The sequence below is a fragment of the Episyrphus balteatus genome, chromosome 2 (assembly GCF_945859705.1).
Source record: "Episyrphus balteatus chromosome 2, idEpiBalt1.1, whole genome shotgun sequence".
Taxonomy (NCBI): Eukaryota; Metazoa; Arthropoda; class Insecta; order Diptera; family Syrphidae; genus Episyrphus; species Episyrphus balteatus.
The window spans coordinates 95,029,936-95,057,506 of NC_079135.1; the positions used below are offsets into that span (position 1 = coordinate 95,029,936).

Below are 27,571 nucleotides of genomic sequence, written 5' to 3' on the forward strand. Positions count from 1 at the left end.
TTGCAATCGTATCTTGCGATTGTGGCACAGGACAGGAGCAATTGAAGGGACCATATATTTCGTTTGATTCAAACAAATAACTCATTTGAATCAAATGATTTTGTTCGTTTGTGGGGTATACGTTTGTGGCACACTACCTTCGCGTTTGGGAACATCGATTCTGCTTTTTGGGGTAGACAAAATACACGTTTATAGAAAACGTATTGCGTAAAAAAATCCAAAACTAAAACAAATCAAAAACCAATTTTCTGAAATACAAATGTATTGATCGTTTGTTAAAGCAATAAATTAACTGTGGCAAATAAACTTATTGCTTTAACAAACGATTAATACATTTGTATTTCAGAAAATTGGTGTTTGATTTGTTTAGTTTTGGATTTTTTTACGCAATACGTTTTCTGTGAACGTGTATTTTGTCTACCCCAAAAAGCAGATTCGATGTTCCCAAACGCGATAATAGTGTGACACAAACGTACAACAGTTTCAAAATAACTCCAAAATTCTAATTCTCAGATTTACGCATTTTCCATTCAAAAATATAGATAAAATTTCATTTGTATCTCTTTTTTTATTTAAACAATAAATATATATGTATTAATTTACAAGCTTAACAAAATTTACTTAAAGTTAACAGTTCAAAACATAGACAAGCGAAATAATTAATTTATTGAATTTTAATATAGAATTTAAGTAGTGGGATTGGAATGTATTTTAATAAAAAAGAATATTTTTAAAGTATTTATGTCCGGGGGCCCAACTATGTAATTCGATTCTACAATAAGTGTTCAAATTTTTATTTTTATAATGTATTCGCAGGATTCAGATACATTATGTAGTTTGGATAAAAATTTAAATCGAAAGTAGCTTCTAAACAGATCCGAAAGTAGAACAGAGTTACATAGAAGGGCCCCTTTATATTTTGTAAAATGAAAAATTCAGTTAGTTATTTCAATGTTTTTACCTGAGCATTGATTTTAGTTATAACGTATTCTTGCACGTCACTTATTCTTGAAGTATTATTTCTGAAGGATGTTTCTTCTTGAGGAGTTGTATTGTTACTGGAGGATGTTATATTTTTAGGAATTATTTGTATATTCTCGATGCCGGGTTCCTTAAGAGTCTTTAATTTTCTGCACTCGTATCACTGTCACGTATTAATAGGGAACTTCCTTGGGAACCTGACCATTTGAAAAAAAAAAAAAAAGAAATTGATTTTAATTAATAATAAAAACAGAACAGATCAGATCAACAAAACTTATTGTCTGTTAATTACATGAATATAATAAAAGTTACAAATAAACAAATTGAAAACTTTTTACCTTACGAGTAATTGTTAGTTTTGAGTTCGCATTCTTATTATAATAAACTTGCCATATAGTACCTACTCATATTCGAAGAACTTTTTTTTTTATTTATGAGCGACTTTATAAGAGTTTACTTTACTTTACTTTTTTTTACAAAATAAAAAAATAGAACATGAACTTGAAATGGTATTTTTTTTTTATATAAAAAGCTTAAATTTTGTTTTGAAATATTGTTTTTCTTAAATTTCAAGTACCCCATGATTTTAATAAACTGTAATGCCAAGAGCGGCACTTTTAAATCCATAAAACTTGAATTATTTTGGAAAACCAATATTAAAAAAAAAATTATCGAAATTAGAGTTGCTCGGATAAATTCTGAATAATTTTCTTTAGTTACTACACAAAAAAAATATAAAATACATTAGTTCATACGACTATTATCAGATATGTAAACCGCTACTTAAATTATAATGAATCAATTTAATCAACTTCAAAGGCTTTAAAAATTTTTAGATCGAAATGTTATCCTGGATATAAGGTTTTTTTTTTTTACTGAGACTGCACTTCTGCATTTGTCGTTTCCTTTCTGCTCCCTAATTAATTTGATTGGGCTTAGTTGTGCTTGAGATAATTATGTATAATTAATTTGACTTCTAAAATTTTAAAATTCTTGCAACAGCTCAATACACCATTTCAACAAGTTAGTAACAAACTATCATTTAATTTTAATATTTACACATTAAATATTTATTATATGTATGTTAAATGCACCTAAGTCAAAGTGATATTAGGTACTGTTTTAGTCACAAAAATAAGAGAGCTCAAAAAGGTAAAGATAAATGCAAAAGAATATATCGTTGGTTGACAACCAAAACTCGTTAACTGCATACAAATTACATTGCAGATAATGAGTTTTGGTTGTCAACCGACGATATGTAAAGTATAATTAAATTTAAATTTTGACTTGTATTTGGGATGTATTTTAATAAAAAATTAGACAGACTGAATTAAATTTATTACTGAACAGAATTTTAACTCTTTAAAAAACGTATGGCGGGATGTATTTTAATAAAAAGTATAATTTTAAAGAATTTAAGTAGTGGGACTGGAATGTATTTTAATAAAAAAGAATATTTTTAAAGTATTTATGTCCGGGGGCCCAACTATGTAATTCGATTCTACAATAAGTGTTCAAATTTGTAAAATGGTATCTCCGTGATTCCGTAGAAAACGAAAATTGAATAAATTTAGTGATGTAAAATTTTTTAATATTATCTATTCGCAAGATTCAGATACTTTATGTAGTAGTCTTAGCAGATCCGAAAGTAGAACAGAGTTACATAGAAGGGCCCCTATATATTTTGTAAAATGAAAAATTCAGTTAGTTATTTCAATGTTTTTACCTGAGCATTGATTTTAGTTATAACGTATTCTTGCACGTCACTTATTCTTGAAGTATTATTTCTGAAGGATGTTTCGGTGGTGGCGATGGTGTTACACTAATGTCACTTATAGAAGATGAATTTGCTACAGTAGTATCACTGTCACGTATTGATAGGGAACTTCCTTGGGAACCTGATCATTTGAAAAAAAGAAATTGATTTTAATTCATAATAAAAACTGATTTAAATGGGTTGTTAAGATTTAAGTAGCCCCTACACATCACACAAAAGCGCTCACCGGAGGTAGGTAATAAAATCAATCTTTTTTTTTCATGAGACCGGTGCGGGCACAAATGTGATGTGTATGAGCGACTTTAAAAAATACTAAATGTTTACCTGGAATTTCAAGAACGCCATCGTCTAGCACTCCTAAGGTCCAGCCTGGAGAAGATTTAAACTGGATTGCATACTCAACTACGTCCTCATCACAAATAAAAACGTTAGCTTTTGCATCGTAAAATTTAATATTTCCGATGATTTTAAATTGATCTTTGACTATAATCATACGAAATTTATGTTTTTAGACAATAATTATGCTTATATTGATCATAAAAACACAAGTAATAACTATGCAAACTTTGAATAAACAAATAGGTACTCACCAGCTTTGGCCAACTCTAAGTATGTTAATAAACTAGATTGTCCTTGGACTTTTATTATTGATGATAACCCTTTATATACAGCAGTAATGAAAAGAATCATTTTCTCAACAATCAAAATGTATCCAATACAAAGTTATTTGCTTTTGCTTCCTTAATTTATCCCAGAGCCAGCCTTTGGAATTAATATATATTTAATTTAATGTGGACTTCGATTTAAAATTGATCTTTGGCTGTAATCATAAGAAAATTATGTTTTTAGACAGTAATTATGCTTATATTGATCATAAAAACACAAATAATAACTATGCAAACTTTAAATAATAAAATAGGTACTCACCACCTTTATATCAAAATGTATCCAACACGAACTAACTTGCTTTTGCTTCCTTACTTTATCCAAGAACCAGCCAGACTGAAAACTCAACGCAACAATTTTACCGTTTTCGTTCGACACACACACTTACTGCGCATGTGCGATAGAATTGATGCGATGACCGATGAGTTTGAAAAAAAGTGTTGCCGTGTAGAAATTTTTAAAATGTAATGAAACTTTTCTTAAAATATACCTTTGGAATTAATATATGTATATTTATTTTAATGAAACTTATTAAAACTTAAAAAATGTGTTGAAAACCTTTCATTTTAAGTTTTAAAGCAATTTATGCACTTTTTGCACGCGAAAAAACGGTGGGTGGAGCTAGTAAGAGAAAAATATTTTTACTTTTGCACTTTTTGCAAAAAGTGGCCAATGTAGTTATATCTATAATTTAAAGTGGACTTCGAACAAACATTATACTTACGAACATGTTTTATCGAAATGAATTGTTTTTTTTTTTTTTAAATACCGTTTACTTAGCAACATTTTGTCACTTAAACAATTACTTGGATTCAATAATTCATTATTTCCACGAATGTTAAGTTTCTGTTTGATTTTAACACTTTTTTCTTAACAGAGGTAACACTGATATAGCGAACATAAATGCAACGCAAAGCAACGCTTTCAATGTGATCAAATAAAACGCGGTTTTTTTGCATTACACCCCGTCTACACATGAAACAATTTTTCTCAGGATATTTATTATTACCCGCTGTCTTTTGGAGGTAGATTTTCTGTTTGAGTAGATATTCTGCTTTTACTGTGGGCTGAAATTTGTTGTTTGTTTAGTACTTAAACAGACCTAACATTATATATTCTCTTTTACACTAAATACTTAACGCGAGACTTTTTTCGATATTGTGAGTCGCACTGATTTTACCCGCGACTGACAAGGCCAATTTGTTTTTTCATCTTTTCGATATTTCTTATTCTTTTACTATTATGTAAATCGAAAAACGTCTCGCATGAAACGTCTAGGTATAAAAATGAGTCGCGCACAACACAAAACGCACGCGATATAATCGCACTTTGCCTATGCCGTTGAGGAAAAAAGTCTTCAACTTGTTGTTAGTTTTTTCCTGAACGTCATTCGAAAAACGTGATTTTATCTTGTCGCGTTTTTTGAAAAAATGTTTATTTTGACAGCAAGAAGACATTTTAGTTCAAATCTAGCTACAAAGTGATATAAGACGTTTGTTAACTCTGTAAGAAGTTTTTATTACTCTGAGAGAATTTTCTTCATTTTTACTTATTTGATAGATTTTATTTTTTTTATCAAACATCTCCACTCTGCCAGGCAGCTTTTTTGTTTCTCCTTAAATAAAATAATTCCCCTTTGAGATTATGTGAGAGAAAGAGTCAGCATGCTGGGCACAAAGTGTTTTCCATTTTTGCGTATTTTTTGTGTTCTTTCATACATATAGGTAAGTTATAAAATTTTCACCAATGTTAAGTAAATTACTAATAGGAGGTATGGATCGAAATAGAAAAAAAAGAAATAAGACCCCACCACCGTAGTTCTACGTTTGGTAGAGATACATTTATTTATTTATTTATAGTGTCCCTTTAATACAAAAAAAAAAAAAGATATTGCAGATTCTTTGAATTGTTTCCTTTTATAAAAGAACATAATTCTAGTCAGTTATTTAGATAAAGAAACAAAAACAAATCATATTCAAATGGATTCTTAAAGAATTCACACAATATTGTCTTCCATTTATGAAAATATGAAAGCTAGCTAGTGCGAACTTACCTTTTTGGTTTAAGAAAATGTGACGCGATGCATCGCATCGCGCATGCGCAAGATAATACTGTCTGCATCGCATCGCACATGCGCAAGATAATACTGTCTGGCGCTTAAATTTTTTCAGTGTTGCCCCCTGAACAAACAAATTAATTTATTTTTGCTACGTAAAATGGTAAAGTATTTACTGAAATTATTTATCTTACAATCCCGAACTCATTTTCTATTCTTAAAGGTTGTTAAAAACAATTATACTAGGTATATGAATACTCAGTGCCTACGTTCTGCAACTCTCGCATCGTGACAAATTGTGGAAAAACAAATGTCATTTCTTAGCTATATGAATTTCATTCCGAATTAAAATGTTTCTCGACAAATTATTTCGACGCGAGAGTTGCAGAATATATGCAATGTGTCTTCATAAAGCGATAATATTCTTTCCAATAATTTTTTACCTAAACAAAAAGTATTTCTGTTACTAGGATAGATAAATGAGTTTTTGTACACTTTCAAGGAAAACAAAAAGTAAACCACTTTACGTGTTATGGATAATATTTAAACTTGAAAATATTTTGGAATTAAATAAATAATACCAACAAGTGTGTTTTTCTATATAACCCAGTAAAGACAATATAACTGGCATAGTGATGAAGTTTCAAGTCCACCATTCTACATTCTTAACCAATTGGGGGCAACACTGAATTGATTCCCATGAATGCATCTCAACGCACTGACCATTCCTGTTTGTTCGTGTTAAATTGGTAGTGTTACCTTACCATACTTTTTAACTGATCTGATTTTTGTGTAAGTCAAAAGAAACCAAAATTATTATGAATTTATAGAAATTTCTTCCTCTTTATTTACATACTAAAGCCCGTTTTTCCTTCAACTCAGTATATACTATTTTTTTTTAATTTTTATTGTAAAAACAAATACGTGTGAAGTTTGTAACTAATGTGCTGTAGAAAAGACACGGCTTATATTATACAAATGTACATGAGAATTTTCTAAGATTCTAAGACTACCTACCTTACAGTTCATATGTATGCACTTTACATCACAATCGTAGGCCTATTTTTTGAATCTACATATAAACTTAAATATCAACTAGCATATTATTCTTTAAAACAAACGCAATTTATTACACTTTCTTGGAACAAAAATATTCGGGTCTAATTTTATAAAATCATAATACCTATACATAATACATTCCTCTTAAGGTGGGTAACTCTAATATTGAATTGGATAAAATGCTTCAATTCGAAAAGCAGGTTTTCCCTCCAAAAACAATTTCTTCAGTCAGCGCATCGCATCGCATATGCAATTTTTTTTTTTGCTTTCGTTGTTTTCTCTGGTGGAGGTTTAACCGTAACGTACATATGTGTGTGAGTATGGCTACTTAGACGTCAGACAACAAACAATTGCTTTGAATTAGTTCTCGCTCATCTAAATATGTTTCATATACCTACCTTCATTATGTTAACTTTCTTAATTTTTATTATTGGAATAGGTTAATAACCAAGATTACAAAATTAGTAGAAAATTTGATTGATTTTTATTTAAGCAAATAAAAGTTATTCCAATGTTTGGCTGTTTGGTGTGGAGCTGCATAAGAAATATACGTTTGAGCAAAAATGTATCATATTTCATCAGTAAGCGCATGGCCTCGCATATGCAATTTTTTTTTGCTTTTGTTGTTTTCTCTGGTGGAGGTTTAACTGTAACGTACATATGTGTGTGAGTATGGCTTTGAATTAGTTCTCGCTCATCTAAATATGTTTCATATACCTACCTCCATTATGTTAACTTTCTTAATTTTTATCCAGGATTACAAAATAAGTAGAAAATTTAATTAATTTGTATTAAAACAAATAAAAGTTTATTACAATGTTTGGCTGTTTATATACATATATGCACAAATATTAAAGTGAAACAAGATAGACATGCGTAAAATTAAAATCCTTGTTTTCAATTGAAAAGTTAAGTTGGGCTTAAACAACTTCAGTTGAAAATAACAATAAATTATATTGCTGCTATCGAATTTCTTCTGTAGAAAACCAAAAAAGGGAGACATTTTTGTTCACAAACATGGAATGAATTATTAAATATTAAAAAGAAGAAATGTTTCCCGCAACCATTCATTCGTTTGCATAAAAATAATTATTTCTTATTCCATGAAAATAACGATTAAGATTTTTATATTCATTTGTAGTAAATGAAATGTATATTGAAAGAAACAACATTCTGGAAATGTTGTTCGAAAAATATTCATTCGTTTGCTACAAACTGATGATTCGCTTGCGGAAAAATAATTTTCTTATTTCTTGAAAAAAAACGTTCAAGATTTTTGTATTCGTTTGTAGTAAATGAATTGAATATTTACTCCAAATGTAAAGTTCTTTGAAAGAAACAACATTCTGGAAATGTTCTTCGAAAAGTATTCATTCGTTTGCTACAAACTGATGATTCGCTTGCGGAAAAATAATTTTCTTATTTCTTGAAAAAAAACGTTCAAGATTTTTGTATTCGTTTGTAGTAAATGAATTGAATATTTACTCCAAATGTAAAGTTCTTTGAAACAAACAACATTCTGAAAATGTTCTTCGAAAAGTATTCATTCGTTTGCTACAAACTGATGATTCGCTTGCGGGAAAATAATTTTCTTATTCCATAAAAAAAACGTTCAAGATTTTTGTATTCGTTTGTAGTAAATGAATTGAATATTTACCCCAAATGGAAAGTTCTTTGAAACAAACAACATTCTGAAAATGTTCTTCGAAAAGTATTCATTCGTTTGCTACAAACTGATGATTCGCTTGCGGAAAAATAATTTTCTTATTCCATAAAAAAAACGATCAAGATTTTTGTATTCGTTTGTAGTAAATGAATTGAATATTTACCCCAAATGGAAAGTTCTTTGAAACAAACAACATTCTGAAAATGTTCTTCGAAAAGTATTCATTCGTTTGCTACAAACTGATGATTCGCTTGCGGAAAAATAATTTTCTTATTCCATAAAAAAAACGATCAAGATTTTTGTATTCGTTTGTAGTAAATGAATTGAATATTTACCCCAAATGGAAAGTTCTTTGAAACAAACAACATTCTGAAAATGTTCTTCGAAAAGTATTCATTCGTTTGCTACAAACTGATGATTCGCTTGCGGAAAAATAATTTTCTTATTCCATAAAAAAAACGATCAAGATTTTTGTATTCGTTTGTAGTAAATGAATTGAATATTTACCCCAAATGGAAAGTTCTTTGAAACAAACAACATTCTGAAAATGTTCTTCGAAAAGTATTCATTCGTTTGCTACAAACTGATGATTCGCTTGCGGAAAAATAATTTTCTTATTCCATAAAAAAAACGATCAAGATTTTTGTATTCGTTTGTAGTAAATGAATTGAATATTTACCCCAAATGGAAAGTTCTTTGAAACAAACAACATTCTGAAAATGTTCTTCGAAAAGTATTCATTCGTTTGCTACAAACTGATGATTCGCTTGAGGAAAAATAATTTTCTTATTCCATAAAAAAAACGATCAAGATTTTTGTATTCGTTTGTAGTAAATGAATTGAATATTTACCCCAAATGGAAAGTTCTTTGAAACAAACAACATTCTGAAAATGTTCTTCGAAAAGTATTCATTCGTTTGCTACAAACTGATGATTCGCTTGCGGAAAAATAATTTTCTTATTCCATAAAAAAAACGATCAAGATTTTTGTATTCGTTTGTAGTAAATGAATTGAATATTTACCCCAAATGGAAAGTTCTTTGAAACAAACAACATTCTGAAAATGTTGTTCGAAAAGTATTCATTCGTTTGCTACAAACTGATGATTCGCTTGCGGAAAAATAATTTTCTTATTCCATAAAAAAAACGATCAAGATTTTTGTATTCGTTTGTAGTAAATGAATTGAATATTTACCCCAAATGGAAAGTTCTTTGAAACAAACAACATTCTGAAAATGTTGTTCGAAAAGTATTCATTCGTTTGCTACAAACTGATGATTCGCTTGCGGAAAAATAATTTTCTTATTCCATAAAAAAAACGATCAAGATTTTTGTATTCGTTTGTAGTAAATGAATTGAATATTTACCCCAAATGGAAAGTTCTTTGAAACAAACAACATTCTGAAAATGTTCTTCGAAAAGTATTCATTCGTTTGCTACAAACTGATGATTCGCTTGCGGAAAAATAATTTTCTTATTCCATAAAAAAAACGATCAAGATTTTTGTATTCGTTTGTAGTAAATGAATTGAATATTTACCCCAAATGGAAAGTTCTTTGAAACAAACAACATTCTGAAAATGTTCTTCGAAAAGTATTCATTCGTTTGCTACAAACTGATGATTCGCTTGCGGAAAAATAATTTTCTTATTCCATAAAAAAAACGATCAAGATTTTTGTATTCGTTTGTAGTAAATGAATTGAATATTTACCCCAAATGGAAAGTTCTTTGAAACAAACAACATTCTGAAAATGTTCTTCGAAAAGTATTCATTCGTTTGCTACAAACTGATGATTCGCTTGCGGAAAAATAATTTTCTTATTTCTTGAAAAAAACGATCAAGATTTTTGTATTCGTTTGTAGTAAATGAATTGAATATTTACTCCAAATGGAAAGTTCTTTGAAACAAACAACATTCTGAAAATGTTCTTCGAAAAGTATTCATTCGTTTGCTACAAACTGATGATTCGCTTGCGGGAAAATAATTTTCTTATTCCATAAAAAAAACGTTCAAGATTTTTGTATTCGTTTGTAGTAAATGAATTGAATATTTACTCCAAATGTAAAGTTCTTTGAAAGAAACAACATTCTGGAAATGTTGTTCGAAAAATATTCATTCGTTTGCTACAAACTGATGATTCGCTTGCGGAAAAATAATTTTCTTATTCCATAAAAAAAACGATCAAGATTTTTGTATTCGTTTGTAGTAAATGAATTGAATATTTACCCCAAATGGAAAGTTCTTTGAAACAAACAACATTCTGAAAATGTTCTTCGAAAAGTATTCATTCGTTTGCTACAAACTGATGATTCGCTTGCGGAAAAATAATTTTCTTATTCCATAAAAAAAACGATCAAGATTTTTGTATTCGTTTGTAGTAAATGAATTGAATATTTACCCCAAATAGAAAGTTCTTTGAAACAAACAACATTCTGAAAATGTTCTTCGAAAAGTATTCATTCGTTTGCTACAAACTGATGATTCGCTTGCGGAAAAATAATTTTCTTATTTCTTGAAAAAAACGATCAAGATTTTTGTATTCGTTTGTAGTAAATGAATTGAATATTTACTCCAAATGGAAAGTTCTTTGAAACAAACAACATTCTGAAAATGTTCTTCGAAAAGTATTCATTCGTTTGCTACAAACTGATGATTCGCTTGCGGGAAAATAATTTTCTTATTCCATAAAAAAAACGTTCAAGATTTTTGTATTCGTTTGTAGTAAATGAATTGAATATTTACTCCAAATGTAAAGTTCTTTGAAAGAAACAACATTCTGGAAATGTTGTTCGAAAAATATTCATTCGTTTGCTACAAACTGATGATTCGCTTGCGGAAAAATAATTTTCTTATTCCATAAAAAAAACGATCAAGATTTTTGTATTCGTTTGTAGTAAATGAATTGAATATTTACCCCAAATGGAAAGTTCTTTGAAACAAACAACATTCTGAAAATGTTCTTCGAAAAGTATTCATTCGTTTGCTACAAACTGATGATTCGCTTGCGGAAAAATAATTTTCTTATTCCATAAAAAAAACGATCAAGATTTTTGTATTCGTTTGTAGTAAATGAATTGAATATTTACCCCAAATAGAAAGTTCTTTGAAACAAACAACATTCTGAAAATGTTCTTCGAAAAGTATTCATTCGTTTGCTACAAACTGATGATTCGCTTGCGGAAAAATAATTTTCTTATTTCTTGAAAAAAACGATCAAGATTTTTGTATTCGTTTGTAGTAAATGAATTGAATATTTACTCCAAATGGAAAGTTCTTTGAAACAAACAACATTCTGAAAATGTTCTTCGAAAAGTATTCATTCGTTTGCTACAAACTGATGATTCGCTTGCGGAAAAATAATTTTCTTATTCCATAAAAAAAACGATCAAGATTTTTGTATTCGTTTGTAGTAAATGAATTGAATATTTACCCCAAATAGAAAGTTCTTTGAAACAAACAACATTCTGAAAATGTTCTTCGAAAAGTATTCATTCGTTTGCTACAAACTGATGATTCGCTTGCGGAAAAATAATTTTCTTATTTCTTGAAAAAAACGATCAAGATTTTTGTATTCGTTTGTAGTAAATGAATTGAATATTTACTCCAAATGTAAAGTTCTTTGAAACAAACAACATTCTGGAAATGTTGTTCGAAAAGTATTCATTCGTTTGCCACAAACTGATGATTCGCTTGCGGAAAAATAATTTTCTTATTTCTTGAAAAAAACGTTCAAGATTTTTGTATTCGTTTGTAGTAAATGAATTGAATATTTACTCCAAATGTAAAGTTCTTTGAAACAAACAACATTCTGGAAATGTTGTTCGAAAAGTATTCATTCGTTTGCTACAAACTGATGATTCGCTTGCGGAAAAATAATTTTCTTATTTCTTGAAAAAAACGTTCAAGATTTTTGTATTCGTTTGTAGTAAATGAATTGAATATTTACCCCAAATGTAAAGTTCTTTGAAAGAAACAACATTCTGAAAATGTTGTTCGAAAAGTATTCATTCGTTTGCTACAAACTGATGATTCGCTTGCGGGAAAATAATTTTCTTATTCCATAAAAAAAACGTTCAAGATTTTTATATTCGTTTGTAGTAAATGAATTGAATATTTACCCCAAATGTAAAGTTCTTTGAAACAAACAACATTCTGGAAATGTTGTTCGAAAAGTATTCATTCGTTTGCTACAAACTGATGATTCGCTTGCGGGAAAATAATTTTCTTATTCCATGAAACAAATGATCAAGATTTTTGTATTCGTTTGTAGTAAATGAATTGAATATTTACTCCAAATGTAAAGTTCTTTGAAACAAACAACATTCTGAAAATGTTCTTCGAAAAGTATTCATTCGTTTGCTACAAACTGATAATTCGCTTGCGGAAAAATAATTTTCTTATTCCATGAAACAAATGATCAAGATTTTTGTATTCGTTTGTAGTAAATGAATTGAATATTTACCCCAAATGGAAAGTTCTTTGAAACAAACAACATTCTGAAAATGTTCTTCGAAAAGTATTCATTCGTTTGCTACAAACTGATAATTCGCTTGCGGAAAAATAATTTTCTTATTCCATGAAACAAACGATCAAGATTTTTTTATTCATTTGTAGTAAATGAATTCTATATTTGCACCAAAAGTAAAGTTCTTTGAAACAAACAACATTCTAGAAAGGTGCTTCGCAAAGACTTCATTCGTTTGTTGCAAACATTAATATTTACTAGTAAACAACAAAGAGTTTAGATGTAGGACGTATTTTCTTTCCCGCAATGAACACACGAAAATTGACCTCCAAACGAATGGGTTGTTTTGCATAACGTTTGCTGCTATGGAATTATTATTTGGGTCGAATGTAATACAATTGCTGTGAACTCTTAACTATTGCGGCTAATGTATTAACATTGCAGCAAACGATTTTCTTTTGATGCAAAAGATATTCTTTAGCCGCAAACGAAAAAAAAAAATTTAATTCTCTGAGTGTGTAGAAAAGTGTTTTTTTTTCACGGAAAAGAGGTCGGGGGTCAAGGTCAAAATAGTAAAACAAAATTGTTTATGGAAGTTTTTTAACTTGATGAAAGAGTTTTGTTTGTTATAAAAACAATACAAAATTATCTAGAGGAGAAAGGGTGTTTTTTTCAAAATGATGATTTTCGGAATTAGTACCAAAAAAACTGGGATACAAAAATATTACGTCAATGAAGTCGTCTTTCCCATGAGAATTACGAAAACAATTATTCTATAAATTTTTTTCATTTCAAATTGTGTTTTTTAGGCGTAGAGAAAATGTGAGTAGTATATTGGAAAACTAAGTTATAATAGTACCCTATTGAAATTCAGCAATTATGTTGTTTTAGGAGTGGCAACAAAAATCTAAAGTGTCTATAAGAATATTATATGTAGTTAATGGGCCGACTTAATGAAGTTTATTAAATAACAAAGACAAATTTAGAGGTTTCATAAAAAACTTAGGTGAAAGGGTTTTTTTCGAAAAGACAAAATCTGCAATTGGTAACAAAAAGCCAATGATTTGAGTATAACGTCTAAGAACTTAAGTATACCTACATAAACGATCAATTTGTTATCCAAATAAAAAATAAAATGCACGACTGGGTCACACGAACTTGCTCTTAGAGTTCAAGTTGCTTAAATTTTTAAGACTTTTTATATAGAAATTTGGAAAAAAAAAATTGAAAAAAAAAATATAAAATTCGTTTTTTTTTTAAATAAAACAAAATCTGAAATCAAATTGCCCTCCAAAAAGAGTATACAGTTTTATTTGATAAATTAAGGTGCATTTTTAGAAAAAAAATTTTGAAAATCGAATAAGCAGTTTCGGAGCAAATCGGATTTAAGAAAAACGGTTCTATTGTACCTACCGTTAATAATGATCTTCAAAAAAAAATTTTTTCACTAAAACATAGACCTTGTCTTAAAACTTACATTTGAATTTTTTAAACAAAATCGTTGGAGCCGTTTGTGAGCAATTTCAACTTTACTAAAATCGGTATATGACAAGTACCGTTATTTTTATTCCAAAAAAATTAATTCCAAAAATCCCTCTGGAGAGTTTCCAAAAACTGCTTCATACCAAATTTGAAGTCAATCGGTCCATCCGTTTAGACTGTAGCTCCTTATACAGACAGACAGACAGACAGACAGACGGACTTCCGGGACCCACTTTTTTAGCATTCTCTACCATCGTAATGTCATGGAAAAATGTTATCTCAACTTTTTTTTTTGTACGAATACATAACTTGATATATAGTACCTATATCGCAAGTAATAATATGAATTATTGGCTTTTTGAGACCAATTACATTGGTCAACAAAATTAAACTTTTTTTTTTGTTACAGAAACCAAGGTATATTTTTGCATAAGTTTTTTGTGTGCTGAAGTCAGAAAAATTCTATCACATCAGGTTTTTGAGATATTCTCGTTAGAAAACCGAAAATGCCGCTTTTTACCAGTTTTAGAGTAGAGGTTATTTCTTAGCATTTGGTTATTTGTTTTAAAGTAAATTTGTATCGGTTTCTTTCTAAATCCGTTTAAATCTTTTAAATATCTCTTTTCTTCTTCGAGAAATCTTAAATTGAAATCAACGTGTTTGGTATATCTCATATTTATTTGTTTTAAATAGCAAATCTTAAAAAGTTCTTAACCAATCGCTTTCAAATTTTGACAAAACGTTTCATTAACATTCCTGTAAGTTCTTATAATATTTTGAACAAGAAAAAAGTTATATTTTTCTCACTAGTAATTATTTAGTATAACTATCTGACACGGTCATGCTTTGCTGTATCTGAACGCGATTCACCACCTTCGCCAATATAAAAACTTACGAGAGGATAAAGTCTGAATTTTTGGCTGACCTCAAAAGGATTCAATTTTTAGTACTTAATTGGAAAAGTTGTGTAAACTATTGAAATAAAAATGATTGTAATTATTATTCTGGATGCCTTCAACATATTTTAACAAAGGACTCAAAATAAAATATAAAAGCGACCGAACGGAAGCAAATGTAAAAATAAAAAAAATTAGAAAAAAAATCCTTTGAAGTCTCTTGAAAACAAAAAAAAAAAAAACAACAGATAGATATATAATCCAGGTTCTTGAGATTCTACATAAAAACAAGAAGATTTTGTTGGTCCTTTCTAAAAATAACAAAAAAAAAAAACTCTAAATAAAACGAGTCACAAGGATATAATTTAGCTTCGCAGCGACTTGTTCAATTTATTTTTCTTAGCTCACCCTTTGTCTTATTTTTTTACTTTGCTTTTTTGTATGAAATGTAGCTACATATTTACAACTAAAAAGGACTGTTATGATTTCTAACAAAAATTTGTGCACAATTTAAAAAAAAAAAAATAAATTTAATAATTTTTACAAAATTTAGCATCTCAAAGCAATTATAAAGTTAGATTAAGAATTTTTCGAACTTTTATAACTTTTTTCCTCAATATCGTTTTCAGAGTCTAATGAAGAGCAAGTTAGTGCGACCCAGTGAATCCTTTAAATTTTTTTTAAAGTTTATTTACTTATTTTTTGCGTTAGTTTCTTTATAACAATAAACTTTGTGCAACGAGTGCAAATGGCATTATTCGTGTAGAAAATAGTGTCTTTTGTATTGAAGTTTGCAACACGACAATGGCCGACTTTCCTAGTTGTAAGGATGAGGCAGCAGCGGGCGATGATGGTGCGCAGCAAATACAATTTCATTTCCCAAAGTCAGCTGCAGCTGCTGGGAGCTGGACAACACAGCGAAGGACACACACAAAACCTGTCCAGAATTTTTAATTAATTTTCCAATTTTAACAAGATTTGCAAAACACCATTCTGAAAAGAAATGAAATTGGAAATAATAAAGTTACTTGCAATTGCAACAAAAACACACACACAATTGCAAAGGGTGGCTTTTAGTGCATCCTTTTTGTTGTGTTGTCTGTGGTTTCTTGTTTATTGCAAAGGAATTTTTTTGTGTGTCTTCTTTTGTATTATTATTTAACTGGACACGGATGGCGTTTCTAGCTGAAAATGTTATTTGCTTAAAGACAGAAGCTATGGAAGAAAAAAAAATTGTGACTGTAGCTGTAGCAAAAGCAACGAACTACATAACTCTTTGCGACATTGCTAAGGGAAAACACCTAATTGAAACGTGTTGCATTGTCACACGAGCTATGTTGTGGTAAAATTTATTTTATGTAATTTTCTTTTTAGAGAGGATTTTTTTTTGTGATTTCCGGACAGCTGTTGTTTCAATAACACTAAAAGGATATTGCTTTAGTTGGATAGTTTTTAATGTTTTTTTTATCTGCGATATCAATGTTGGATTCACCATTAGATATTTTGGTCGAAAAAAAAAAATTTTTTCAAGAGAACCAAATTAAAGAAGAAGGTCAATTAACATCCTTGTGGTAGGAATTAGGTATACAAAAAAAAAGTCATGTGTGCAAATTTTTCCTGAAAAAAAAAGAAAAAATCTACCTATTTTTTATTCTATCTCCTTTAAATACATGTTTTTTATATGACAACCTATATTAATTTTATATCATCTGAAAGCTTATTGTTTTAGCTCAAAATATTTATATCGTGCACGTCTATACAACATCTACAAAACGAGCTTATTTTTCTCAAACCAAATCACTTTTCATCAAAAAAGCAAAAAATCCATCTTTTTTCTCTTTTAACACCATTAAATATATTTTTTTTAATGACAACCTATAGTAATATCTATATCATCTGAAAGGTTCACCTTTAATATGACGTATGAATCATATTTCTAATATGCCTAGAAAAAAACTAAGAATTTTTTAAAGCCAACTATGTCGAAATTTTAAAATCAACTGATCTCCACAGGTGTTTTGAGGTATTTTTCAAGTTTTTCAATTTAAGATTGTGCAACTTGTAGAGCACGTACCGTTATATATGATATATCAAATAAAAGATTATGTTATCAGCATGCGTATTAAAGTTAAATCAAATTTGTATGTGCACTAGATCAAAAGATATAACGTGTGTAGAAAAAGAACATCTTTTTACCGTTATCTCAGAATTTTGAATATGAAATTAATTGAAATCTATAGTTTATTTAATTACCTATCTACAGTACAAATTTCATTCATCTATCTATTACAACAAAAGTTAGAACAGGTTGAATGTTCGTGTCGCGTTTTCGTTTCATCTTGTTTCAAATCACAACGATACTAAAGAAGTTTTCACTTCAAAAAACTTAAATTTTAATTTTTACCACTTTAAATTAAAGTGATATCCGCTTAAAATAAGTTGATTTCACTTAAACTCGGTTAAATTTAAACAGACCACATAGAATTAGGCGCATCGCTCTTTAATTTAAGCGGATTTCTGCATGGTTTTTTGCTAAGATGACTGTCACTTTAAATTAAGATGACACTTTTTTCTCCGTGTGTTAGCCCATACTTAAGAGAACAACATTCATAAATTTATTATAAAATTTTTCAGAATGTAAATATATGTACATTCAAAACATGATAAATCTAAATACACTACCGAAAAAATAGGGCACAAAAGATTTTAAGGTCAAAAATCTTAATCTTAATCTAGATATCAGAAAAAAAATAAAATGCACGACTGGGTCGCACGAACTTGCTCTTAGAGTTTAAGTTGCTTAAATTTGTAAGAGTTTTTATATAGAAATTAAAAAAAAAAAAATAAAATTCGTTTTTTAAAAAAATAAAATAAAATCTAAAATTAAATTGCCCTCCAAAAAAAGTATGCAGCTTTGATTGATATATTAACATGCATTTTTAGAAAAAAAATTTTCAAAATCGTTAGAGCCGTTTTTAAAAAAAATAATTTTTTATAAATAATTTTTTGGAAAAAAAGTTTTAAAATAAAATTGGTATGCCATTTTGTAGAAATCACTAATCAACATCTAAAAACAAAATTTCAAAAAAATTCAATGTCCCGTTTTCGAAAATTTGATTTTTCAAAAAAAAATTTTCAATTTTTTTTTTAAAATCCAAAAATTATTTTTTTGGAAATTTTATTTTTGGTTTATACTTAAATTATATAAATGCTTCTTCACAAAAAGTTTCGTTGAAATCGAATAATCAGTTTCGGAGATAATCGGATTTGAAAAAAAACCGTTCTATGGCAGGTACCGTTAATAATGATTTTCAAAAAAAAATTGTTTCATTGGAAGATTAACCTTAGCTTAAAACTTACATCTGAATTTTTTAAACAAAATCGTTGGAGCCGTTTTCGAGATATTTCAATTTTTCTTAAATCGGTATATCACATGTACCGTTATTTTTGGTCCAAAAAAATTAATTCCAAAAACCCCTCTGGAGAGTCGCCAAATAACGCTACATACCAAGTTTGACATTAATCGGTCCATCCGTTTAGGCTGTAGCTCCTTATACAGACAGACAGACAGACAGACAGACAGACAGACAGACAGACAGACGGACTTCCGGGACCCACTTTTTTGGCATTGTCTACCATCGTAATGTCATGGAAAAATGTTATCTCAACTTTTTTTTTTTGTACGAATGCATAACTTGATATATAGTACCTATATCGCAAGTAATAAAATAAAAAGTAGGTACCTACCTATGCTAAAAGAAAAACATATTTTTTTTTTCTGAAAACTTGAATTCACAAAATAATTAAGTTGATAAGAAACGCTTGTCTATGAATTTTAAATAAATCAATCCAACCTTCAACGAAATATACGTAAATAATCATAATGTCAGTTTTCGCAATAAACGGCAACGCATTATTTTCCTTATCAGAGAAAAAATATAGATGGAGTTTTTTTATTAGCTTGAACCATTACTCACACCAAATTTAATCGAAATTGTTAAAGTCGTTTTCTAGAAAAATATAATTACATACTCGAAATATTTGTATGGGAGGTACAAGTTCAAAGTAAAATATTAAAGCCTGAATTACATCAAAACACAAAGTCAAAAAAGTACGAAAAAGTAAACAAAGCTCAAAATATAAAAATCACATTGGAACATCTATTGGAAAAAAATTAACAAAAAAAGCTCTTTTGTTTTTGAAGTTTTGAAATTTCAGTGTATTCAGTGTATTTGTTTTTAAAAATTTGTGAAAATTGAAAGCTTGGTCTTGTTCAAGCTTTTTGAATCGAATACTTTTTTAAAATGAAAGAGAGATATACAAACAAACTACTAGGGGGAAGAAGAAAAAACATCGTGTTTACTTTTTTGTACTTTTTTGACTTTGTGTTTTGATGTAGTTCAGGCTTAAGAAACAAACAAAAAACAACCTTGTAATCCAGTTAAATAAGGGTTTAACCTCGGAATGAATGTTAGTAGAAATTTTTTGTGCTCAATATCTTCCTTTTGCCATTCTATAACATATCTCAAAAGTCTAGAAAAATCTCATGTCCGCTTGTCGCGATTTCAAGGTCAAATCGCGAAATGGAGATTTTCAAAATTAGCAAAAATAGGCTATGGTAGTATATACACATATGATACATGATTTCAAGGTATTTTTTAATGCTGATTCCAAAAAATCTAAAATCAAGACAATCTGACATCTCTGGAAAAAGTTATACCTGTTTTTAATCTGTCAACTCATATTATTATAACAGTTGCAAACTTACTGCCGAAAAACCCTTAAAAGTTATGGTAGATGAACCAAATTTTGCATGAAGATTTTAGAATCCATCATTATTAAAAATCAAAACAATCCCTTACAAAAAATATATATACCTACGAAATAATGGTATTTTTTGATGGAGGGGAAAATTTTAGGATATGCACTAAAGAAGATTCTTGTTCATCTTAGGAATAAGTGCAAATAGGCTAATTTTTTCATTTTTATCTTTGTTTGGATATTCTTTAACTACCCTCAAAAATCTAAAAAAATCTCATGTCCGAAAGTCCTAATTTTCTTGGTTTGAAAATAAGGTGCAGATTTTAAAAAAATAATAAGAAAAGTTTAAATTTTTATATGTATACCAACATAAGCGACATGATTTAAAGGTATTTTTTAACACTTATTCCAACAAAACTCACAAACAAGTCAACCTGACCATCCCTGAAAAGTAATGCACCTTATTCATGTTGATCTGACACAAATATCTGAAGTGTAGTTTTCCAATTTTTTAAAATCTGCACCTTATTTTCAAACCAAGAAAATTAGGACTTGCGGACATGAGATTTTTTTAGATTTTTGAGGGTAGTTAAAGAATATCCAAACAAAGATAAAAATGAAAAAATTAGCCTATTTGCACTTATTCCTAAGATGAACAAGAATCTTCTTTAGTGCATATCCTAAAATTTTCCCCTCCATCAAAAAATACCATTATTTCGTAGGTATATATATTTTTTGTAAGGGATTGTTTTGATTTTTAATAATGATGGATTCTAAAATCTTCATGCAAAATTTGGTTCATCTACCATAACTTTTAAGGGTTTTTCGGCAGTTAGTTTGCAACTGTTATAATAATATGAGTTGACAGATTAAAAACAGGTATAACTTTTTCCAGAGACGTCAGATTGTCTTGATTTTAGATTTTTTGGAATCAGCATTAAAAAATACCTTGAAATCATGTATCATATGTGTATATACTACCATAGCCTATTTTTGCTAATTTTGAAAATCTCCATTTCGCGATTTGACCTTGAAATCGCGACAAGCGGACATGAGATTTTTCTAGACTTTTGAGATATGTTATAGAATGGCAAAAGGAAGATATTGAGCAAAAAAAATTTCTACTAACATTCATTCCGAGATTTACCCCTTTTTTCTCCTTATTTTACTGTATTATTGGAAATTACGAAAAAATCATCTGTACCAAATGTCAAGAAAATCAGTCCACCTGCTTAGAATGTGGCTTCATGTTCAGATGGACGCACCAGTCTGTGCGTGTCAGAGCGACCGTGTGTCCATCTGTATGTGAAACTGCAGCCAAAAATATTTTTTTTTATTTTTTCCAATACCGCAAATTTTATCAGTCCTTAATTTTTTCGGTAGAGTTAACCAATCTTGTTTGTATAAAAATCCTAAAAACAGGACCCTTTCTCTCTCTCTAGACTAAAAGGCTAGCTTCTAAAATAATTTTTTGATGTCCAAACTTCGTCTAAAAATTTTTTATTTTCGTCTTTTTCTATATTAAGTATTATTTAATCTTAATGTATTGATGATCATAACTCTTTCACGTTTTATATATCAAACTAATGATCAGCCTATAGGGTTTTCCGAACTCTGAGATAAGCTGAATGCTGGGGTTTTTGCACTTTTTTTCAATTTACTTTAAAGACCTTCCTGCGCCTGTAGCTTGTGGTCGTAATGGATCGTTGTTATTAAAGAAGTTTTTAAAGTTTTTCTTTGTATGTATAAGGTTAAACCAACCGAGCCGATAGTGTTCTTTTTTTTAAGCTTGATTTGTAAAATTCCTATTTTCATATCTTTTATTTTATGATTCGGGTGTTTAAAAAATCCTACTGAAACCATCAACACTGTTGGCCTATCAAGTAATTTGACAAAATATGTCATATAATTAATAAATAAAAAAGAATAATACTGAATGTAACAAAGATAATAAAAGATGTTTTTAATCGTTCCATTATATCAATCGAAAAAAGTTACTCATACACCACAGTGTACAACAATAATGAGTATGGATTGGAAGAGGAATACAGCCATATTTTTGAGTCAGGACCAGTTTTGACACTTTAGATATTTTTATTTATCTTAAAATGCCCAATAAATGTAGATTTACGTTAATTTGAGTTAGCACTAGAGAAAAGTCCATTATACAAACATATTTATAAAATTCAAATTTTCAAACTAATCATATTTTATTAAGAAGAGCAGTGGTACAAATGATTTTGTCTGAATATTTCATTTCCACTCCAATTGTGTACTAGGCTTAAAAATTCTGAATTATTAATTTTGAAGAAAAGAAGTTCAGTAGCTTATGACTAATAGAATACATAATTCAAATGATAAAATCGTCTTTTATCTAGACTTTTTTTTTAATATTTTAAATAACTAAAATTTCCAATCATCTTTTCAATCCAAAATAGCAAAATAAATTACATTATGATCCGACCCAGCTAACAATATTGTTCTATTTGTTCTTAAGATATTCAAAGTATTAAAAGAACACTTTTTAGTCTTTAGTATTTTTTTACCTAGCGAAAGCTTGATAAAAAAAATATAAATACGCATGACTTGGCGAAAAAGCTTGATTTTTGTGTTTGTTGTTGTTTTTTTTTTTTTTGGCAAAAGACGAACTTGAAAAATGAAACTTATTTTCACATTTTGTGTGTACTTTCAATTTCATTTTATAGAAATACAAAAAAAATCAAAGCTTTTAATGCATTTTCGTCTACTTTGAAATAATATTAATTAATAATTAAGTTACTCGATATGAATTCTCCAAATTTATTATTTTAAAAACTTAAATTAAATAAAACTGGGAAAATTAGAGAAAGAAAGAAATGTATCAAGAACTCTGAGCTCTGCTAAACATTGACGCTTTAGAGTGTATAATTTCAAAATTTTGGTCTAACCTTAACAGATTTAAAAATCATGTTTAATGTTTCAATAACAGATCCACACAAAAAAATCTTACCTGGGAGGAAGACCATGTTTTTTTTTTATCGGTGAAATCGAATCCATTTCACTCGATCACGTCAGATATTGCAGATAACATCGAAAAATGTTCACAGACACACTGAAATGAAAATCTTTTTTGACGTCATGTCAAAAACCTTAAATGATAGCAATAGGTAAAATAAACTTCGGATTCGGTGTCAGCAAATCATAATTTCACCCTAAGGTCAGAAAATCCTTTTTTACTTCGTAAAAAATTTGAAGTTGAGATGGCAATCAAACTTAACACTTCGATGATGGATAATGAGTAAAAACCGGGTAACGCAAGTCCGTTTGACTGATAGGATATCTATCTTTCTGTATAAGAAGCTACATGTTAAACAAATTTTTCCAAGCACTTTAAACTTGATATGAATATGGTGCTTAGACATTAAACACAGATATTTTTGAAGTTATACTTCTTATGGGAGGGTGGGTATGAAAATTTACTTTTTGACAAGAATGTCAAAGGGATTATGACGCGATCAAGTTGCATGTGGTAATTTCCATGTGGCAAGTTGCCAGGGTTGCAAAAAGCTCACATTTCAGCTCAGCTCACAGCTCAGCTCAAATTTGGGCTAGTTACCATAGCTTAGCTCATTTGAGCTGAGCTGAAAGTGAGCGCCCCAACTTCCAACGCCTATATCTCGGAATTTTGAAGAAAATGAAAAAAAAATTTTTTGATGCCAAAAGGTAGCGGGGACTCTAACCTACATTTGGGTACAACTCTCATCCCTGTAGGTCCACGCGTTCTCAAACCGGGAGAACTTAAAAGTAAAAAAAAAAATAGGCACGATTCTGAAAAAATAGGCATGATGTGGCAATTTAACATGGAAGGCGATTTTTTTAAAATCTGACAATGTGCAAAGCGTAGGCCCATGACACAAGCTATCATTTGGCATCACTCCCAAAAATTGCTCTCAACCGGTTTAGCTTCCAGGAGCGTTCAAAGATTCGGGGATTTTTCGAAAAAAAATTTTACCCCAACTTTCAAACGCGATTTTCTCGGAATTTTGAAAAAAAAAACGTCAAACCGGATTATACCACTATCGGGTAGCTGAGAATATAACCTTTCATATGGCACCACTCCCCTGTCTCTAGATCAAAGCGTTCCAACGCCTATATCGCGGAATTTTAAAGAAAATGAAAATTAAATGTTTGATGCCAAAAGATAGCGGGGACTCAAACCTACATTTGGGTACAACTCCCATCCCTGTAGGTAAACGCGTTCTCAAACCGGGAGAACTTAAAAGTAAAAAAAATAAAATGCACGACTGGGTCGCACGAACTTGCTCTTGGAGTTAAAGTTGCTTAAATTTTTAAGACTTTTTATATAGAAATTTAGAAAAAAAAAAATAAAATTCGTTTAAAAAAAAAAATAAAATAAAATCTGAAATTGAATTGCCCTCCAAAACAAGTATGCAGTTTTGATTGATATATTAACGTGCATTTTTAGAAAAAAAATTTTCAAAATCGTTAGAGCCATTTTAAAAAAAAAACAATTTTTTATAAATAATTTTTGGGAAAAAAAGTTTGAAAATAAAATTGGTATGCCATTTTGTAGAAATCACTAATCAACATCTAAAAACAAAATTTCAAAAAAATTCAATGTCCCGTTTTCGAATTGAAATTGATTTTTCAAAAAAAAAATTTTCAAAATTTTTTTAAAAATTTCAAAATTTTATTTTTGGCTTATATTTAAATTATATAAATGCTTCTTCACAAAAAGTTTCGTTGAAATCGAATAAGAACTTTCGGAGATATTCGAATTAAAAAAAAACGGTTCTATGGCAGGTACCGTTAATAATGATTTTCGAAAAAAAATTTTCCATTGAAATATAGACCTTAGCTCAAAACTAACATTTGAATTTTTTAAACAAAATCGTTGGAGCCGTTTTCGATATATTTCAATTTTACTAAAATCGGTATATGACAACGCGTACCCAACTTCCAACGCCTATATCGCGGAATTTTGAAGAAAATGAAAATAAAATTTTTGATGCCAAAAGGTAGCGGGGACTCTAACCTACATTTGGGTACAACTCCCATCCCTCTAGGTCCACGCGTTCTCAAACCGGGAGAACTTAAAAGTAAAAAAAAATAGGCACGATTTTGAAAAAATAGGCATGATGTGGCGGTTTAACATGGAAGGCGATTTTTTAAAAATCTGACAATGTGCAAAGCGTAGGCCCATGACACAAGCTATCATTTAGCATCACTCCTAAAAATTGCTCTGAAGCGGTTTAGCTTCCAGGAGCGTTCAAAGATACGGGGATTTTTCGAAAAAAAATTTTACCCCAACTTTCAAACGCGATTTTCTCGGAATTTTGAAAAAAATCGAAAAACCGGATTGTACCGGAATTTTTTTTTATGATAAAAAAAGAAATATTTTACTAAAAAAATAGAAATATATTTACTATTAAAAAAACCAAGAGAAAAGATCACGAAAAATTATCTGTCTTATTTATAAAAATATCCATGTGTTAAAATAATTCCATTAATAACTAGAACCAAACATCTTAAGCTATGGTGTTTTATAAAAGTTTAAAATATCTTCATATTTCATTATACTTTCCAAATAAAAATCAATGTATCCTCTCACCCATCACAGCTCAGCTCAGCTCACTTTACCTTGGCTCACCCAACAGCTCAGCTCAACCATCAGCTCAGCTCATTTTCAGCTCAGCTCAAATGAGCTGAGCTATGGTACATAGCTCAAAAGTGAGCTAGCTCAAAATTTGAGCCAGAGCTGTGAGCTGAGCTGAGCTAACTTTTGAGCTTTATAGCAACCCTGCAAGTTCCATATTGCTACTACTAGTGCTGAAGCACACACAATTCTCATAAAATTACCATATCGCACATTTTATGCGCAATTCATTTACTTTCGTTAAGCATATACCGTACGATCTGAACAACATGAGTAAATTTCACAGAATAAATTGAAAACTACATGGACGCAAGGAGGATGAAAGAATTAATTTATTGTTCACTTGATAAAAATGTAAAAAAACGAAATGTGGATTAATTAATTTAATAATAGAAGTTAAAAATATCAAATTAAATTCATTTACATATACTGAATGAGAAGTATAACTTCAGTCGCGTGTACATGTGTACACACACTCTTTTTTTTTAATTAATTTTTTTTTTGACCAAAAATAATTTAGAACAAATTTATATAAAAAAGCATAAATGTAAACAGTATTAAAATAAATCAAAAATAATTTTAGATAATAAATAAGTTTTGGATATTGCTGTTAAAAGAAAATGTCTTAATGTATACGTTTTAAAATTTTATAATATTTAACCATAACTTTGAAGAACGAATTTTATGATTCTTAAAATTTTTGTTTTCAAAAAATTTAAAAATTTTGAGCAACTTGAACTCTAAGATCTACATAGTTCGCAATTTTCTTACATAGAAAAACTTAAGGATGTCAATTTTAAGAGAGATAATATCAACACATAAAAATAAATAAATAAAGAAAAATCACTTTCAAGTTCAAGAAGATTTATGTATTTTGAAAATTAAACATACCACGTCCATTACTTTTTCGGATACTTTGTTGCAGAAGAAACATTTTAGTATGGTTTTTGAGTTATTGAATTTTCCTCCAAAATAAGTCTGAAGTTAGTGGACATAATCTGAAATGATTAAAAACAGTAGGTTTGGCTGACCTCCAAATTTGCATCTTTTTAATTTTTTTTCAAACTTGGTTTTTATGGACTCAACATTTTTTTTTTTGCTATTCAAAATTCCACTAAAATAAGACAGAAGTTAACGGACAAAGAGAGGAAAATTTTAATTTTTTTGATATCCAAATTGTATAAAATTAAATGCTAATTTGTTGCGCAAAAATTAATTTTGTAGCTCCACCCAGTAATTTTTTATTTCAACTTCCACTTCTGTTTTGATCAGGCCAGTGGAGAGATTTTTTAAACGCAACTTTTTTAATTTATAAAAGTCATTTTGAAAAAAAAGAACATATTAAAGTTGATCAAAATCTTTTGGACAAAAATTATACAATGTCCTAAAATTCATCTGTTAAAAATTCGAAATGATTGAGGCACGATTACGGATTTAACTACTTGCTTTGAATTTCTCCATCAAGGTTATGTTGATTTTGAGTACCTACTTAAAGAGTTGAATTTTTTTTTAGAAATGAATAATTTGCATTAACCATAAAAAAGTACTCATACGCCACAGTGACTGTCTAAGTTAAACCGTAGAAATATTTTTTTATTATTTAAAAACTTATTTATTTTTTTTTTTCAAATTCATAAGCAGATATCTATGAAGCCAAGTATTGAAATAAGTTTTTGTTTTAAGATGAGTTTTTAGTGACCAGACCTCTTTCATAAGAGTTCAGAGAAAGTCAATGCCCAAGTAGAGTCTTTGGTCAAATTCTTTATACTTTGTTCTGTGTAAAGAAAATTATAAGGTTCATTTCCAAACTGTCCCAAAATATCAAAGTTTTTACGCTTTAGATGAGGGTTCACATATTTGAATAAGAAGTTTATTTCCGGTTTAAGAACGAATTAAAAAAAAAAAAAATAATGGAAAACATTTCAACCAGATGGCGTAATTAATTTAAAACCAAAAATCACTTAAAGCTTTAAGCTTCGGTATTTCTTATGCGCATGTCCTTCATTACAATATTTCCTCAATCACAATCCGTCAGCATAAAAAGGTTCCCTAAAAATGACCAAAATAAAACAAACATTCTTTTAGTATTCATCAGGTGTCTGCGA

The 27,571-nt window shown here is 29.1% G+C and overlaps 2 protein-coding genes across 3 annotated transcripts in view; one reads left to right on the forward strand and one right to left on the reverse strand.

Moving 5' to 3' along the window:
* Window positions 1-27,571, forward strand: part of LOC129908988 (monocarboxylate transporter 5) — a 128,314-nt gene that overhangs the window by 38,479 nt on the left and 62,264 nt on the right. The window lies entirely within an intron of this gene.
* LOC129908997 (uncharacterized) lies at window positions 916-4,696 on the reverse strand. 2 transcript variants are annotated; one of them, XM_055985874.1, is made up of 5 exons: window positions 3,686-4,696; window positions 3,349-3,578; window positions 3,083-3,241; window positions 2,708-2,879; window positions 916-1,178 (listed from the first exon to the last, which is right to left on the reverse strand). In XM_055985874.1, the coding sequence occupies exons 2-4, from the start codon at window positions 3,446-3,448 to the stop codon at window positions 2,749-2,751; spliced, it is 390 nt and encodes a 129-aa protein (XP_055841849.1). In that variant the 5' UTR covers window positions 3,449-3,578; window positions 3,686-4,696; the 3' UTR covers window positions 916-1,178; window positions 2,708-2,748. The 2 variants fall into 2 exon arrangements, with proteins under 2 accessions (XP_055841849.1, XP_055841848.1); XM_055985873.1 differs by having other exon boundaries at window positions 3,349-4,696.